At 54.4% G+C, this 18,306-nt stretch overlaps 2 protein-coding genes across 2 annotated transcripts; one reads left to right on the forward strand and one right to left on the reverse strand.

The window, feature by feature from the left end:
* The first annotated feature begins 245 nt into the window (after positions 1-245).
* Trnp1 (TMF1 regulated nuclear protein 1) lies at positions 246-1,158 on the forward strand. The gene is given in 3 exon segments (XM_085686725.2): positions 246-621; positions 623-874; positions 876-1,158. Coding segments are annotated over 3 exon segments (684 nt in total). The 5' UTR covers positions 246-333; the 3' UTR covers positions 1,020-1,158.
* A 9,355-nt stretch (positions 1,159-10,513) lies between these two features.
* On the reverse strand, positions 10,514-17,884 carry Tent5b (terminal nucleotidyltransferase 5B). The gene is made up of 2 exons (XM_048434097.3): positions 17,445-17,884; positions 10,514-12,326 (listed from the first exon to the last, which is right to left on the reverse strand). The coding sequence occupies exons 1-2, from the start codon at positions 17,706-17,708 to the stop codon at positions 11,307-11,309; spliced, it is 1,284 nt and encodes a 427-aa protein (XP_048290054.1). The 5' UTR covers positions 17,709-17,884; the 3' UTR covers positions 10,514-11,306.
* Between the last annotated feature and the right edge of the window lie 422 nt (positions 17,885-18,306).

An 18,306-nucleotide genomic window follows, 5' to 3' on the forward strand; every position in this document is an offset into this window, starting at 1 on the left:
ACTTTAAAGCATCCCTTTACCGCTGTGAGAGTCCAGGCGAGGAAAGTGACCGCTACTTTCCACCCAAAATTTGGGGTGATCCCGGGCTAACCAGGGAGAAGGACCGGGAACCTGAGGCGCTTGCGGACACGCTTCTTGGTGGAGGGCAGGGCCGATTGAGGACCTGCAAGTCTCGGATTGGCTGTCCGGCCCATCGCTCCGCCCCATGTGCTATAAGTTGCGGGGCGGCGCGTGCGGCCTGGGTGTGGGTTCTGCGGCCGCCTCTTCCTCCTCTCATACCCAGCATCTCTCCTCCCAGCGTACCGACAGCCGGGGACCGCCGCGGGGCGGGGGATGCCGGGCTGCCGCATCAGCGCCTGTGGCCCAGGGGCCCAGGAAGGGACGGCAGAACCGGGGTCCCCCCCGCCGCCACCCCGGGAGCCCCTGCCGTCCCTTCAGCCCCCACCCCCATCACCGACCTCGACCCCGACACCCACTCAGTCACCGCCCTTGCCCGAGGCGGCGGAGACACCGGCGGAGGGCCAGGAGCTGCAGCGCTGGCGCCAGGGTGCTAGTGGGGGTCCAGGGGGCGCGGGCCCGGCGGGGGGCGCGGGCGGGGGTGCGGGTGCGGCGGCAGGGGCGGGGGGGCCGCGCGCTGGAGCTGGCCGAAGCGCGGCGGCGGCTGCTGGAAGTGGAGGGCCGCCGGCGCCTGGTGTCGGAGCTGGAGAGCCGGGTGCTGCAGCTGCACCGAGTCTTCCTGGCTGCGGAGCTGCGCCTGGCGCACCGCGCCGAGAGCCTGAGTCGCCTGAGCGGCGGCGTGGCCCAGGCCGAGCTCTACCTGGCGGCGCACGGGTCGCGTCTCAAGAAGGGTGCGCGCCGCGGCCGCCGGGGTCGTCCCCCCCGCGCTGCTGGCCTCGGCGTTGGGCCTGGGGAGCTGCGTGCCCTGGGGCGCCGGGCGGCTGCGGCGCGGCCACTGCCCCGAGCCCGACTCGCCGTTCCGCCGCAGCCCGCCCCGCGGCCCCGCCTCCCCGCAGCGCTGACCTCAGAACCCGCGACCCCTGGGCTACGGAGACAGGCGGAAGGACGGACGGATGGACGGACGGGTCCGAGTGCTGGCTAGATGGACGGCGTCATCTCTGCGGAGGAGACAGGCGGGGGCCAGGGGACCCTGAAAATGAGACTAAGGTGAGGTTTTGTTAACTGGTGCTTTCTGGGGTACAGTAGTCGGGATCTCCCATCTCTGGGGTGTCTGGCATCTTTGAGGCCCTAAGGGAGCTGTCCGCTTTTCGTGACTTCTCTCGTGTTGGGTTAGGTGTCAGCGCTATTGTCCCGTTACAGAGCTGAACTAGTGGAGGGTGCTGGGCTTCAGGAAGGGTTTGGTGGCAAACTTTAACCAGCTGGAGCCTGCTGCGATACTGCAGCATCTGCCACCCTCACCTGCTCTTGTGTGGTCTCTCCTGGGTCCCCTGGGACGGTAAGTAAAGTCCTGCCCTTCGGTTTCTACACAGCGGGGCTCCATCTCTCAGGGAGGGAAGAGTAAGACCCCAGGATGGAAGGAGCGCTGCCTTGGGGCTGTGTGATGGGATTGTCCTCCTCAGAGCCCCTTTCCCATTGAAGGAGACAGAATCCCATAGAAGTTGAAGATTTGCCCCCAGCGTGTTTAGTTAGGCCTTGCTGCTTCTAGGAGTCAGCTTTTCTCATATTCCTAATAGTTTTGTCACCTGTGTTTGTAGCCTGATGGAGAATACCAGAATAGGAGGTTTATCACCTGCTCAACCATCAGCCCTCCCCAAGGTATCTTTAAGATGGCTCTGCCAAGGACAGAGCCAGGTGACACTCTTTAACAGCCCCAAGGGGGCAGGCATGGCATCAGCTTCCAGAAAGGCGGGCCTTAAAGGGCCAGACTGGAAATACCACCTGCTTCTCTTCCTGACAAGATGCCCTTCAGGCCCCATTCCTCTGTCTGCACTCAGTAGCCTGGCCCCTGGCTTGCTCCCTGCATCTGATTGATGACAGCCCACTTGTCAGTGGTAAAGTTGGTATATCTGCCTCTCTGGAGGGCTATGGGGAAGCCAAAATGGGGCATAGGATTCTTTTTTTCACTGTAAGCTGTGGTAGGATATTTTACTCACTTAAATCACACCTAGAGACCGGTGCTACCTTGTCTCAGGAACCAGGAGCTAATTTGAAGTTCTCATTTTATAAAATGGAAAAGTAATTTCTCAAGGTCACATGAGAGAGAGAGAGAGAGAGAGAGAGAGAGAGAGAGAGAGAGAGAGAGAGAGAGAACCCGATCCTAGGCTGTGTGCCCTTTTCACTGTATTTCAGTTAGGAAGAGCTGACCTCTGGACCCTGTCCGCAGTGACCCAAAACAGTACTGTCCCCTCTCCGAGTCACAGCTTCTCTGAATATGGTTGTTCCTCCTGTCAGACCTGAGAAGGGAGTGAAGGAGGAAGAGGAAGATGCCAGAGTCACATCAGTAATGGAGTCAAGTAGATTGCGGTAGGCAGGAGTCATCTGCTGACCCTACCCCCATCAGGCCTTCCTCTCCACACGTAACCGACTTAGCGGCTGGGTTCTCAGAAGGCCTTCTTGAAGCCGCCTTAGCTGGAACACTCAGAGCTTCTGAGAAAGCCCTGGGACCAGTGTCGTGGGGACTCTGGCATGTCCTGGCTTCCCCGGATAGGGTGGACTTACTGAGTCCTTTCAGTTTTATCCGGGGTACTGAGGCCCAGAGAGCACAGGACTTCTTGGAGGTGACATTGCTGGCTGCAGTGCTGGGCTTATGCCAGGACCACCTGATTGCTGGTCTGCAGGAAGGCAGTGGCTCTGCAGCTGCTTTTAGCTAATGGCATAGAATGCTCCCTGCCATCACAGTTAGGACTGTCTTTGGGATTCGCTGTAATCAGCTTTGACCTGATTTAGAGGTGGGGTGGGTGGATACATAGAGATGACACTTGCTGGAGAAGAGTGGGTGGCCAGGTGTGGGGGGGATAGGCAGCGATGGTCCCTCCCTCCACTCCCTTCCCTTCCAGTTGCCAGGCTGCCCCCACCCCAAAAAAGAAGCCTGGGCCAAGGCACACAGAACTCACTGACTCAAACCTCAGGTTATATAGTTAGTCTGTGTGCACCTTTCAACCAAGTGAAAGTCACCTTCCCACCCTGTCTGAGCCTCGTAGCACCCTGTGAAGAGTCCCCAGGTGTGGCTCCAGTCTCTCCTCACCAAGCAGACCCGGGTTTCCGTTTACTCCATGGGTTTCAGGAGAAACATGTACCAGACGATCTCCACTGTGAAGGGTTTGCTCTTAGACCTCTTCCAGGTAGCCTTCCCTGGATGTCACTATCCCAGGAGACCTAATTGGAACCCAGGTTATTTTTCAATTTTATTTTTTGAGACAGTTTGCCTTAACCTCCATAAATAGCTGAGGATGATTTTGAACTTTTTTTTTTTTTTCAAAACATGCCTTATTTGTGGGTGGGTGAGGGGCATGCATGTACCAGAGCCCTGTGCGGAGGTCAGAGGAAAACTTGCAGGAATCCAATCTCTCTTCCACTGAGTGGGTCCCAGAGGTTGAGCTCAGGTGGTCAGGCCCGGCAGAGGCATGTTTACCTACTGAACTACCTGTCTGGTCCCAACTGTGGACTTCTGGTCTCTTGCCTCCCCCTTCCAAATGATGGGGTTTCGGGTGCAAAGCCCACCATGCTGTGTTTATGTAGTCTGGTCTTGGACCCAGGGTCTGGTCCATGCTGGTCAGGCACTCTACCAACTGAGCTACATCTCCAGCCCCTGGAAGTTATGTTTCAGACTTTGGCTTATATTACTCTACCCCTGATCAGAAAGCACTCTTCCCACATGACTTCCTGAACACTTTTGTTTGTTTTTGAGACAGGGTCTCACTGTGTAGCTCTGGCTGAATACTTTCTTGATGGCCCCTAGTCTGCAGACTGGGCGAGTTCAGGGACCCTGGGCATTTGTGCAATGAGGACACTGTGTCAAACAGTGAATCTGGAGAAGCAGAAGCCCCTTTGCTTTTAGGCTGGTCCCAGCAGTTAACTTAGCATTGCCACCAGAGGACAGTGTGGAGCTGCTTCGTGAGAGTTGGGGGCGTGGCCTGGGGCGGTTCTGTTCCGGGTGGCCCAGCCCTCAGCTATCTCCTCCGTGGTCTTGGGGCTTGCTGACTTTGGGCTGTAAGGGTCTGCGAAATAAGCGGTGGTGGCTGTTCCCGAGGCCTGTTACTGACGGAGTGGTTCTAGTGATGGCTTCTAGCGTCAGTAGGCTGGGGTTCTGCTCTGCATCCACCACCCCTGGGAGCACAACTCGAGAAGAGGTGCAGAGGGGACCCTGCCTTCAAAGAGAGATTCCAGTAGGAAAGACTTCTTGGGAAGAGGCTTTCACTGTTGACTGCCGGCACCCGAGTCAGTTCTGTGTTCACCCATTTGTTCCGCTGATGACAGCACTTGGTTCTGCCACCACCTAACGATCAAGGTGGTTCCTAGACGTGAGGCTGAAGCGACTGACAGATCCAGATGAAGGTGTTCCAGACCTGCAGTGGGCAGTGTCTTGTGCTGACAGCTTGATTCCTTGAGAACCAGGCACTCAGGTGCCCTGGCATCTCCGAGTTGGAGAGTCTAGGCGGGGGAGGAAGTTATTTAGGAAAGCTGGGAAATTCCCAGCCTGTTTCTTCTCCCATTATTCCTTGACTACACCCTGGCCAGAAGTGATGAGAGACGAGAACCCTTAGTTCTGGAATAAATGGACCACTTCCTTCACACTGGACACCACACTAAGCACCTATCGTTCACATTCTCTCAAACACTCAACATGCAAGGCTCTTAGCCCCATGGCCACCTATGAGTCAGACTGAGGTGTGCAGATGGTCTCCTCAAAGGTGTAAACCTGTAAGCTCAGTGGGCTAACGACAGCACCATTTTGGGGAGATTTCCGAGTTCTCATTTTTAGTGGGTCCAGTCCTGGGAGGGAGGTATGAGATGCTGCAGGGGCGGCCAAGTATGTCTTGCACCCAGCCCCCCAGGACTGGACACACCCTTGCTGGTTGTCTGGGTTCTAGGGGTGAGTCAAGCTGACTCAACATACCTGGCTTATGGCAAGGGTGGGCCAAAGATGTTCAGGGCTGGATGCACAGCACAGCCAAGGCTTACTCCAGCTGTCTCCCCTCCCTGGGCAGGGATGTTTGGTGCCAAGGGAGCGAAAAGCCTGGGTAGCAGGAGAGGAGGAGAACATGTTCTATGGCAGGCGCAAGGGCTCAAAATAGAACAAAACAAACCTGAAATTTGGTCTTGGGGTGAACTGAATTGTCTCAGCTTGGCGCAGTGACTTTCCGTTTTTAATTTTTTTTTTTTTTTTTTTTGGTTTTTCGAGACAGGGTTTCTCTGTAGCTTTGGTGCCTGTCCTGGACCTAGCTCTTGTAGACCAGGCTGGCCTCGAACTCACAAAGATCCGCCCGCCTCTGCCTCCCGAGTGCTGGGATTAAAGGCGTGTGCCACCACCGCCCGGCCTTGTTTTGGTTTTTTGAGATAGAATTTCTCTGTGCAGCCTTAGAAGTTACACTATAGATCAGGCTGGCCTTCAACTCAGAGAATCACCTGCCTCTGCCTCCTGAGTGCCAGGGTTAAAGGTGTACATGACTACCTCCTGCTTTTAAATCTTTTCTCTTTTTATTTAGATTTATTTTTATTTTAAATTATATGTATGTGAGCCAGGTGGTGGTGGCGCACGCCATTAATCCCAGCACTTGGGAGGCAGAGGCAGGCGGATCTCTGTGAGTTCGAGGCCAGCCTGGTCTACAAGAGCTAGTTTTAGGACAGGCTCCAAAGCTACAGCGAAACCCTGTCTCAAAAAAACAAAACAAAAAAAAAATTAGGTGTATGTGTGTGTGCAGGTGCCCTTGGAGAACACAAGTGTGGGACCCCCGGAACTGAAGTTACGTTACAGGCATTTGTAAAGCTGTTTGGTGTGGGTGCTGGGAGCCGAACTTGTGACCTATACAAGAGAAGGACATACTCTTAACCTCCCAGCCATCTCCCCAGCTCCAGGAACACTAGCGAAGGGCTGACATCTGGGTGTAAGAAGTCCTACTGAGTGTCTCGTGGTGGGGCCCTGTGATGGTGGAACCACTCTGCCTAGGACGGGAGACAATGCGGAAGATGGATAAAGATGGGTTGTTCCATCAGGGGAACAATGCAAGCCTTGGTGGCCCTAGAGCAGGGGTTCTCAGCCTGTGGGTCTCCACTCCTATAGGGGTTGCCTAAGACCATCAGAAAACACAGAGACGATCCTAACAGTAGCAAAATTATAGTCATGAAGTAGTAATGACAATAGTTTTATGGCCGGGGGTCACCACAGTGTGAGGACCTGATTTAAAGGGTAACGGGGGTAGGAAGGTTGAGAGCCGTGGCTCTAGAGCATCACCATATTGGGAATCTCTGGAACAGCCCTGGGGAGCTCAGGAAGGAGAGGAGTGGGGGAGGGGCGGGCTCTTCATTCCAGGAACATTCCATTCCAGCTGCTCAGACTTGTGGGGATCCCAGCCAAGGACAAAGAGGGAACCTCTGCTTCTCCGAGCCCCTTTCCATAGCAAACCCTCTTGCCCTGCCTCCCCATGAGAGCCCTCAAGGAAACAGCTGTGGAAGGTTTGGGGTGGGGTGGGACAGCCTCTGGAAAAGGTAATTAAGGCTCTTGGCGTTGTTCTTCCAGCTCCTTGGAGCCTCCACTTTATGGGTCTGGACTTCTGCATTCCACTCCTGCTCTGGATACCGCCCTCAGGAAGACTTCCAGGATTGACTGTACCCAGTCTCAGCACCCTCCTCCCAGGAGCCCTTCCAGTGGCAAGGGACTGGGGCCTGGGAACTTGCTATACTCTGAACTGTTGCTTTCCATACACTGCATTTAACTTTGCTTATACAGGGACCTGAGATGCTGTCAATTAGCTGAGAATGCGGCAAACATGGCCACTGTGACCACGAGAAGGATTTCCTTTAAAGATAGACTCCTCCCTCTTAAACAGGTCACAGTGTAGCTGGAGTCACAGTGCAGCTGGGGTCCCTATTGTCACTTCTATGTCCAGTAGCTCCAGGAGGCCTATTTGAGGCAAATCACTGGTGTAGGAAACACCCATTTTCCTTCAGCCACTGTCCTTGTCCTCCCCACGTGAGTGAGGACATCCCTGTGGCTTCTTGCAGACAATCAGCTGCTGCCTCCTAGAGGGATACCTCTTTCTTAGGATGAGGTGGTGGCAACATCAAACTTCCAAGCAAAGTTCAATGCACAGAGGAAATCCATTTCTTTATGACAAGGGAAGGAGGCACATGTACTCACACACCGCTCGGAACTTAGAGGCTTCTGTATATCGACTCAGTCCCCAACTATATACACACAGGAAGAATAAAGCTCAGTGATGCGAGGCTGAACTGTGCAGTGTTGTGGCTCACGTTGCACCTTCCGTCTGGTGGGTACAGCTTCTGTTTGGTTTGGCAGTCTGGGTCAGAGACTGGCTTACAGAGCGGTTTTCCCTTGACTTGGCTCAGAGCTGACCCTTGGTTAACAGTGGTGTGACAAGGACGCCCAGATAGAAATATGTGAGACCAAGTGACACATGCAGAGGCTGAGAGACTGTGGCAGTGGATGTCAGCGTTTGTGGTATAGTGTTGTGGGTGACTGTCCCTTGGGGTCTCAGGTGACAGGTGCATTTAAACTGGGGAGAGTTTTTAAAGGGGACTATAGAAAAAGTATGGGAGCCGGGCAGTGGTGGTGCACGCCTTTAATCCCAGCACTCAGGGAGGCAGAGGCAGGTGGATCTCTGCGAGTTCAAGGCCAGCCTGGTCTACAGAACAAGTTCCAGGACAGTCAGAGATACACAGAGAAACCCTGTCTCAAAAAACAAACTTAGGTGTGGGATGTAGCTAAGAAACTAATAAAGGGGAGCCAGAACGGGTGGCACACGTCTGTAATCCTAGCACTCAGGAGATGGAGGCAGGAAGACAGGAGAATTTAAGACTAGCCTGGGCTACACAAGAATACTGCGTCTTAAAAAAAAAGAAAAGAAAATCAAGAAAAAATCTGGAGCTGTAACTTCAGTAATAGGGTGTTTGCCTAGAATGTGGAAGGCCCTGGGTTCCAGAGAGCTCATGAGAATAACTCACATTGGGAGGTAAGTGTTAAAGCCTGCTGCCATTGCGTGAGGGGTGTGAACCATGACAGTCTGGGAGGGAGGGAGAAGAGTAAACACCCTCTCCTTTCAGGCTCCTGCTGGGGCCTAAGTGTCAAGAGCAGCAGGAAACTGGGAAACAAGGGAGCCATTGATGCCACCCAACAGCCTCCCCAGGGCCCTGAGCAGATGGGTGGATAGTGGATACTGACGGGCCAGCATACCATGTACCTGCCCGGAGGTGCCCACTGTGGCTCTGGCCCCCTGACTTACAGACTGATAGGAAGGGGTGGGTGGGTTGTTGTTGGTACAGCGGTTAGAAGGTGAAGGACAGGACTCTCCCCCCTCAGCTGTCCTGATGCCTGCACATCCTGGCATTCCTAGGTAGCGACAGGGATGATCCACAAGGACAATGCCAGGCACAGAGTGTTTTCCTCACACCCGGAAACAATGTACCACACCCATAGCTCTCAGGTGTGCTGTTGCCACGACAGGTCCCAGACAGTCACCCCAAGCCATGACTACTGGCACAGATACATCAAGAAAATGTATGTCTTGGCACACTGCTACACGCTGCCAGTCATACAGAAAGTAGCCCGAGCCTTGCCACAAGTGCCTAGGAGACAGGCTTGTCACTGTCATCCGTGTGGAACTACAGTGCAGGGGCAGATGCAGCGTCGAGTCTGACAAACCTCTTCCACCACTTTGGCCTGCGCTTTTGTCTCTAAAATGGAACTAACACTATTCTCTAGATGCAACTCCAATGCTTGGGCATACCTAAGCATGGCATCGGGCCTAGAATAAATCACGCTCAAAAGCTGTTGCTGTGAATGTCTGCCACTCCCCCCACCTCGTCACATCCATGCACGTGTGCGTGCCGGCTCTAGAGAGTACCCACACCCACACAGGACCAGCCAGACATCCTTAGGCACACGTGCCCTCCTTCAGACATGCCTGCCAGGGCACATGTACATTCACAGACAAGCTCCCTTGGCCCAGAACACTTTCTCTAGACAGCTATGTGGCTCACTTCCTAGAACCTATCAGTCTTTGTTCAATCCAATGCCGTCTTTCAATGAGGGGCACCCTGTGTGGATTTAAGTTCCTTGTTACATACATTTTTATGCATTGCTGACCTAAGATCACACTGTTTACCTTATTAGGGTATAACTGTCACAAGGGTAAGGATCCTAAACCCAGAACCATAACAGGCATATGGTTGAGTTCGGTGTATACACATGAAAACAGAACTGGGTTTCTCATCTGAACCAAGCATGTCCAGGTGAACCCGCATCCCAACCCATTGAGCCTGCTGTGTTTATACTGCTCCCAGCTCAGGTTTAGGCTCACATGACCAAATCAGGAGGTAGAAGAAGTTATGTCTCTCTGAGCACCTTAATTAGGTGGCCACAGATGGGTAGGATAGGAGAGCCCCTACTACCCCACCCCGGTTTTTCTTTTTCGAGACTGTGTTTCTCTGTGTAGCTTTTGGAGCCTGTCTTGGAACTCACTCTGTAGACCAGGCTGGCACCAAACTCAGAGATCTGCACGCCTCTGCCTCCGGGGTGCTGGGATTAAAGGTGTGTGCCAGCAAGGTCGGGCCTGGGAGATCCTTTTCAATTGTCTTTCCAGCCATTTAGAGCTAGGAGCAGAAGGAACTGAGGCACCTGGCCAAACCCACAGCGCAGGTGAAGACTCCCCTCTGATGACCTGGGGCCTCCTTTGCTGCTTTATTCTTTCCCATCTGACTGGAACCATCAAAGTCACCACTTCAGAGGGGCCTAATGAGGCTGAGTATGTTAAAAGCTTTGCGATCCCCCAGATCAAAGAGGCGGGGTAAACAGCAGGCAGCGTCCAGAAGTGAGTGACTGATGCCCTGAGGGATTAGCTCCCCAAAAGCTGGCACTGCTGGACCACTTGGCTGGCCCCAGCTAGGTTCAGAGAGACCCAGCCAATCTCTAGGGGACATGTTCACAATGAGCTAGAGCATGCCCGTGTCCACTTGCTTGGAAGACCATACCTGGACTCTGGGGGACCGCTGCAAGTCCCCTAGCCTCAGCTTTCATTCCAGTTCAGATTCACCCTGCTTATTGCCTGGGCAGAGTGGGCAGACCTGCTCACCAAAGGCCAGGTTTGGGCCTCTGGGATTCCAGGGTATATACCCCTTTAACACGAGAGGCCTAGACTTGCTGAGCCAACATGGAGACCCGCCAGACTCCCAGTTCACAGCTGTCAAGCTATGGACAGGAGGGACACGCCACAGCCGCTCCTTGGCTCCTCCTCCCACATCACAAGTCAAACAGCCTGGAGAGGTAGGGCCAACCCTGTGCCAGAGAGATCCTTACCCCAGGAGAAAGCATACGGTGATGCCAGGTGTAGACTCTTTTATTGGTGGGAGAGTGCACCACAGTGGCAAGCTCAGAGGAATGGGAAAGGAGATGGGGTATGCCTCCCTCCCGCCCGCCCGCCACGTGAAAATCCCATAACCGAGCTGTGGGGTGGGAGTAGCTGACTGTGGCAGCTTTGAACCCGGCAGCCCCCAGCATTAGTGCCCAGACAGCAGGGCTCCTGGGAGGCACAAGGGAAGGGAGAGGGTGGCATCCTGTCGTGGCTGTTTACCTGCCCACTGGATACCTCAGCACCTCAAGAAGTCCACATGGGTTTCAGGAGCCTGAAACACAGAGAGCTGCCTCATGCCTTAGTTTACCTCTTCTTAATGGTCAGCGAGGTTGGACCACCCGGCTCTGAGAGTCATTCATATAGACCCCAAAGTGAGCATTCCTGCCAGTGATGTCATATTGTAGCCAGTGTAGGAGCTTCTGGGTCCTTGTGGGCTGACCCCATCTAGGCCATGGAAATCGACCCAAGGTGTCGGTACTAAGAGTGCCACCCCAGCTGACTTTGTCTTTTCAACAAGTTAGTCTCTGTGACCCAAGTCATGCAGGTCCAAGAGTGTGGTACGATGACCATAGGGTCCTCCTGTCAAGAACCTGACTTGGCCCATAGGAACCTCATGCAGGAAAAGTCTGGTCTGTTCAAAAGCCCAACCCTCTAGTACCAGGCCAGCTGGCACAGGCGGCCCGTGTCTGGCCATATCCTCTGCACATACCTGATGACCCTGCCCCACCCCCATGAAGCTCATTCCCTTCTAGCCAGGATCAGTCAGTTGCAAGGCAGCCAGGTGGGATAGGAGTGAGCCCGGGGCAGCAGCGGCTGCATGGGGGTCACATAGTAATTAACAGTGGCTGGCACAACTCCATCAGAGCCTGGACGTCTCCAGGCCAGGGCAGCGGCGGCAGCAGGGCCCTGCTCAGCTAGCGCCTGGAGGGCTAGCATGGTGATAAGGTCCAGGGTCTGGCGGCGCTCGTGGCTCATGAGGCACACTGTGCTCTCGTTGACCACCTGGTGCAGTGTCACAAGGCAAGCATACCGGCGGGCTGCATCTGCTCCACCAAAGTGGGCCTCCAGGTAGCGTTCCAGAATGCGTCTCTGCTCCACCGGGTCCGGAAAGTCGATGAAGAAACGGGAACACATGTATCGCTGTAGGGCACGAACGTCAGTGCTGGGCCTTGGCCGGAAGCCCCGCACCAAGAGGTGGCAGTACTTGAGGAGGCCACCGCCACGGATCTCCTCAGGGCTGCGGGTGGCAATGACACGGTGCTGCAGATGCTCCAAGGCCTCAGCAAAGTCCCCATATAGGCTCTCGCCTGTCACAGTTGGGTGAAAGTCCTCCGACATTGGTGTGGATGAGCACTGGCCAAAGAGCAGCAGCGAGTCCAGGATGATCTGGAAGGAGTCGATGCTGAATTCGAACTGGCGCCTCACGGAGTCCACGAATTTGAGTTCCACGTTCTTACCGCTCTTGTTGGACAGCGAGATGAGGCTCCAGCGGTCCAGCTCCGTGCACACTTTCACCAGCTTCTGCACGTAGGCCTCCTTGAGGGTCAGTGGCGTGATCTTGGCCCGGCTCACACCCACCGGCAGGAAGTCCAGCAGACAAGCCAGGACCACTGTCTTGGTCAGCTGGAAGGACGCCTCACTCTGCAGGTCCATCTGGAACACCAGGTCCAGGTCCTTGTAGCCTAGGCCACTCTCGGGGTGCAGCACGTGGCTGGCGGCCGAGCCGTGCAGTCGAACGCTGTGTACATGCAGTCCCTGTTCTTCCAGGCTGCTGCGGACCACCTATAGGGGGTAGTGGGGAGGAGAGAAGGGTCAGATGCCTGGGCCTCTCAGGTCTGCACCCGGGGCTTCCAGGATTAATCGCCCTACCTACCCGCCACTGCTGGCCTCTTACCGGTTTCTGTGTCTTTGCAAAGTCTTGTAACTTACAAAGCCTTGATTTGCCAATCTGGAGAAGGGCCCAGTTGAAAGGAATGACTCAGAAGAGCAATAAAAATAACAAATGCAAGCCGAGAACTTACTAAGCACTTTATATTAAAATACAACCTCACTTAATCTTCCTAATAACCTGATGAGGCAAGGTATAGTCCTGCTTCACAGGTTGGGAAACAGAAGCACAGAGTAGCCCGAGAGCTGTCCAAAGTCACACAGCCGGGAGCCGGGCATTCAGTTTGGGGCCTAGATCTTCCCACCATGCTGCCTGACCTTCCTAACAGAGCAAGGCAAATGCTTGGTATCGTGCCAGGCACTGTGTGATGGGCTGCACCCACATGGCCTCGCACATAAACTCCCATGGCAATCCTTTTTGAGGACTACTGTTCTAGTCAGCCAATAAAAGGGTGTGAAAATGCACTTCCACGTTGACTAGATTCACAAGTCTATGTAAGTTCTTTTGAATTGTGAATTTATTTATTTAGAGGCAGGGTCTCACTATGTAGCTCTCTCTGGCTGTTCTGGAACTTATTCTGTAGACCAGGCTGTCCTCAAACTCAAGAGACCCACCTGCCTCTGCTTTCTGAGTGTTGGGAATAAAGGGGTGTGCCACCACCGCTTGGCTATTTTCAGTTTTTAAAAGATTTTATTTTTGTTTTATGTATATGTGTGTTTTCCCTGTGTGTTTACACATGTGCTCCATCCATGGAGGCCAGAAGAGGGCTACAGACCCTTGGAACTGGGATTACAGGTGGTTGTGGGCCATCCTGTGGGTGCCAGGAAGAGAAGCCAGTCCTCTGCAAGAGCAGCCAGTGCTCTTAACTGCTGAGCTTTTCTCCAGCCCCATTCTTTCTTTTGACTATGACACATACATTTTTTTTTCTTCTGCCCTCAAAAGGAGCCAGGGAAGCAAATGCTACATGGGCAGAAGCCATTCAGAAATGACAGGACTGAGCTGGGCGTGGCAGAGCAGGCCTGTAATCCCAGCCACTTAGAAGGCTGAGGCAGGAGGATATGGGGGACCCCACCTGGAGCCCCAGGGTTGATGCATGGGAACACGACAGGGAACACCTGTAAGTCTTCTGGGCATTGGCTCTCGTGGGAGAGGAGTGAAGCTGGGGGTGAACACAGACATTTGGTTTCCTAGCAACCCCAAGCCCTTCGCACGGTGTCCTGAAAGTGACCAGGCAGCATTCCTGCCCTCAGTGACTGCAACCCCACCTCGTTGCCAAGTCAGCGCGGGCTCTGGGGCAGGTTGTTCTCCAGCCTCCCAGGGAATTACTGCAAAGAATGCAGGTAAATGCTGAGGAAGCAAGCCGCAGTGGGGCAATCTGAGGCGGGCGGCTCCCTCCAGGAAGACTTCCGGAAGGAGTTGTCATGGTAATGGGGGTGGGAAGGAAAGAACTGGCCCTCAGAACATTCAGCCAGGGGTGGGAAAGGGAGGAGTACCATGGTTAGGTATTTAGTAAGCATCAGATGCAGGACCTCAGCAGAATCTATGGTGGGGGACGGAACCTGGGTGTGGCTCAGCTGCAGAGGACATGCTTAACGTGGAAAGCTCTGCGCTCCATCCCCAGCACCAAAACCTAACCCAAGTAACCAATCAACCAAACAAGAACCCATGGGGATAGATCTTCATCTCCATGTCATAGATGGGGAAACTTAGGTTCACAGGAATGGAGTCACACCCTCGAGATCAAACCCAGGTATGGCCAATTCCAAGCCTGTCTTTTTGTTTTGCTGTTGAGTGAGGACTGAACCTGGAGGTCACGGATGCTAAGCCCACTCTCTGCAGCTGGCTCCTACCCCCAGCATAGCCTACTCCCTCGCTACCACATCCAGGCCCAGGCTTCAGAAGAAGCAGACTATATACTTGTGTTCTAATCCTACCCTTCCAAAACGTTAGCTGGGCATGGAGGAGAATGCCTGAATCCCTAGCACTTGGGAGGCTGAGGCAGGAGGATCACTGAGAGTTGGAGACCAATCTGGGATACATAGCAAGACCAGGTGTCAAAATTAAACCAATTTCCCACATCTATCTATCTACCTGTCTCTCTATATATATTTTGAGACAGAGTCTCAGTAGCCCAAGCCGGCTTCAAACTAGCTGAGGTTGTCTTTGAACTTCTAATCTCCCTAACTCCAGCTAAGTGACGGAATGGCAGGTGCACCACCACACCATTTTTTTTCAAAATGAGGATGAACCTCAAATCACTGATAGTTGGTGGTGGGAAGGTGGGGCCTGGGAATGTCGTTAGCCAAACAGGGCTAGTTTTTGCAGCCAGCATGGGGATCCTTCAATTGCACACTTTGGCAACTACCCCCCAGGTAGCCAATGAGAGGCCATCCCCCACCCTGAGTCTCAGGTGAGCTGATTGGGCCTTAGTGCCAACTCCTGCTCCTCAGCTGATGCCCACTCCAGGGCATGGCATCTGGCCAGGTGAGTGAGTAGGTAGCAATCCCCTCATTATGTCCCCTGCGTCAGGGCCATGAGGCCAGCTGTGTCAGCCAACCATCGGCTGTTGTCCCTCTCCCAGGTATGAATCTTGCCAGTTTGACAGGCAGTCCCCAGATACTGCCACACCCAAGGAGAGCAAGGCAGCTCACAGCCTCCCAAATCAGACTTTCCAGGCTTGGAACAGGCAGCGACTATGGCTTCCTTTCTCCTGTGCTGAGGTACCCAATTCCCCAAACTGCTTGCTCTGTCCAGGGCTTCTGCTGAGACCTTAGGAAGACTGAAGACTTGCAAAGCTTGCATGAGCAAGCCCTCTGGCTGCAGCTGGAGAGATCCAGATTGTTTAGTTCAATTCTCTGGGCCCCGAGAAAGCCATTGCCCTGTTCAAGGTCACAAAGACAGTAAGTGGCAGAGTTGAACTAGAACCTGGTCTCCAGAGCTAGATAGAGAAGGGCTTCTACAAGAAGGTGGGTCCCTTTAGCCAGGCACAAACAAGGATGGATTTCCCTAGCTGCTCGGATTGAGGCTGTAGAGAAGTCTTTGTTGGGCACCGAGATAGAGGCTTCCATTCTTGAACCGTGAGACAACTTAGCACTGGGAGGAGCCCAGAAAGCTCTTTCCTCCCTCCCCTCTGCCTCCCTCCCCCCACCCCTAATATCCCAACAGCTTTTAAAGCTTCTAGCTGTGGATCCCCACCAGGAGACTGGCTGCAGGGGCAGGTGAAGGCACGTGTTCCCTTGGGAGTCTGGAACCAGAAAGGATATTGCTGAGTAGTGGAATCCACTTCCATTGCACAGATGGGGCCGTGAAGCCCAGCAGAGGGAATAAGCCATGAACCCAGACACGCGACTTCTCAGTCTAGTCCTGAAGCCCGTCACCTCCCCACTCCACAGCCCACCACAGTTCCCTGCTCTGGGATGTCCCTAGTTTAGAAGGACCAGACCATGAACTTGGCTCCCATTCACTCAGTCTCCCTCACATGACTAGGAGACAGAGGACGGTACCCAGCCGCATATGTGCCCGTAGTGTCAGTAGAGATACGTGTTCCTGCAGAGGCATGATCATGCTGAGGACCACCTTTCCGTCCCTTCATGCCTGGGCTTATGGTATTTCCTCAAGAGTAAAAACTGGCAGAGTGGTGGCTACACCAGATACTCAGGACCCTGGGGCAGGAGGATCGCTAGAGTCTATAAGTTTAAGAGGAGCCCAAAACACAGGAAGACCCTATTTCAAAAAAAAAAAAAAAAAAAAACAACAAAACAAAACAAAAAAAAAAAAACAAGCCGAAGTGGGTTTACTAATAATCCAGACGACGACGACGGCGGGCAAGCAAGGAATGCCTTAGCCAGCTCCACTGGGACAGCCAGTGAGTCAGCCCAGGAGAATCTGTCCCCGCCCCCTCCATCTCAATCTGTGTTCCTAGGAAGGGAGGGTAAGACCATCCCTCAGCGGCCACCCTCCCTTGCTGTTGGAGGCTATAGTATCTGTGGGGGGCGGGGTGGATATTATGTCCAGCTTTACCTGGTTTGTGGGTAAAGCCCATGATTGGCTGTGACACACAGAAAACATCGCTAGACTTTTCTAGTCCATTATCACACTCCCTTAAGATCTAGATGTCGAGCTTCGGAGCCAGGGGGAGTGGTGGGAAACAGTAGAACCTGTACCATCTGCTCCCTGTGAGCTCCGGGATTCCCTGAGCTTGATCTCCACCTCATGGGGTAGCCTTAGGTAGCTGAGGGTCCCACCTGAGGTCTCAGCTAGAATGGGGGATGAGAACTGGCATCCTCTGGTATTTCAGAATACGGGAGTGCTCGGGCTAGAACCCCAAAGAGTAAGTTTGAGGTCATACAGGGTTAAGTAAAAGGGAAGATGGAGTTTGATAGAGGAAACAGCTGCTAGAACCTTCCCTCTCCTGATCCTCAGGAAGGGGGTGGTGTTTTGGGGTCTGAACCTTGACTGGCCTTCATTTTCAGTCTTAAGGGAGGAGGAAGACCTAAAATGGAAATTTGATACTATCTTCAGGGGTGGGGTCTCCGGTTTGGCCGAAGCACGTGGGAGGCAGGGAGTCTTCCCAAAGATTTCTGAGTTGTTTCACCTAGCCAAGGTTTCTTGAGCCAAGGGCTGTGGGAACACAAGGACAGAGTGCCCCTGGAGCAGGAGGGAGCAGGAGGTCCAAGGATGTGAAGTTGAGGAAGAAAGCTATTTTGGAATCAAACACACACATTCCTAGTTGGCGGCTGCCCGTACCTTTTTTGCCTTTGCTTGCAGATGGGACGATGCCCCATCTAGTGCCTTCCTCATCTCCCAGCGAGGATCTTGGTGAGTGGTTCCCAGGGAATAAGGGCTCCCCAAGACTGTGGACAGGAAAGCTCAATAGGGTGCAGAAGAGCAGAGCTGGTAGTAGCCCTGGTCCCCGTTCCTTAGTTTCCCTAGTTGCCTAGTCAATCGTAGACTCCAGGTGTCTTGCGGCAGAGCACCGCCCCAGCCCTCTGCCCCTGCCAGCGTCCCCTCACCTGCACGATCTGCCGGGGCTGCACGCTCAGCGTGGGGAAGTTGCCTCGCCCGTGAATGGGGATCGGCTCTCTCAGCAGCGCGTCCAGCCGCTTCACCTGTGGCCAGCTCAGCCGGTTCTGGTGCCGTCCCAGAGGAGCCGAGGAGGCCTCTGGGTCCGGGCCGCCGCCGGCCGCCCCAACCGTGGCCTCTACCGAGGCTGCATCCGTCCCCACCTGTCCAGCTGGCCGCTCCAGGCTCTCAACTCCACTCTCCGACGGCATCATTCGCCCGGCCCCGGCGCCCCGACGGCAGAAACCCGGGAATAGTTAAGGCGAGGAGAGCGGTGAGAGTGGATGCGCACCGGCCGAAGCTGGGGGCGGGGTGCGGGGACCCGGCGGCGGCGAGGCAAACCCAGGGGACACCTCCGAGGGCGGCTAGGACTAACAGACCTTAGAGCCAGGTGGCTGGGACCCGGCTGACTCTTATAGGCCGCGGGCCGCATCCCCATTGGTCGAAGCAGCTGTCACACAGTGGGAGCCGCCCCGCCTCTCGTCCCACTCCTACCATTGGCCAACAGAGTTTTGCACCGGAGTGCCGGCTCCCAGGGATTTCGATTGGTTGAAAGGCACTCCCCTTCCCCGCCCCCACTCTCGGGTTGAATTCCCTCCTTTGGGCTTTAAAGAACTTCTACAGCACGTGATTGGCCCGAGCCTGCCGGGACTTAGAGGGACAGCGCCCTCCAGCGTCAAGAAGGAGGGAGGGCGGTCTCTGTAATGTTTCGGTGTTTAACGAGCCGGCCGCTTTCTAATTTATTCCCGATTGGCCCTTCGAACCACAGCGTGCCTGACGAACATGTTCCATTTTAGGTGAGGTGAAATCTGC

The sequence above is a fragment of the Myodes glareolus genome, chromosome 3 (genome assembly GCF_982192425.1).
Source record: "Myodes glareolus chromosome 3, mMyoGla1.1, whole genome shotgun sequence".
Lineage (NCBI taxonomy): Eukaryota > Metazoa > Chordata > Mammalia > Rodentia > Cricetidae > Myodes > Myodes glareolus.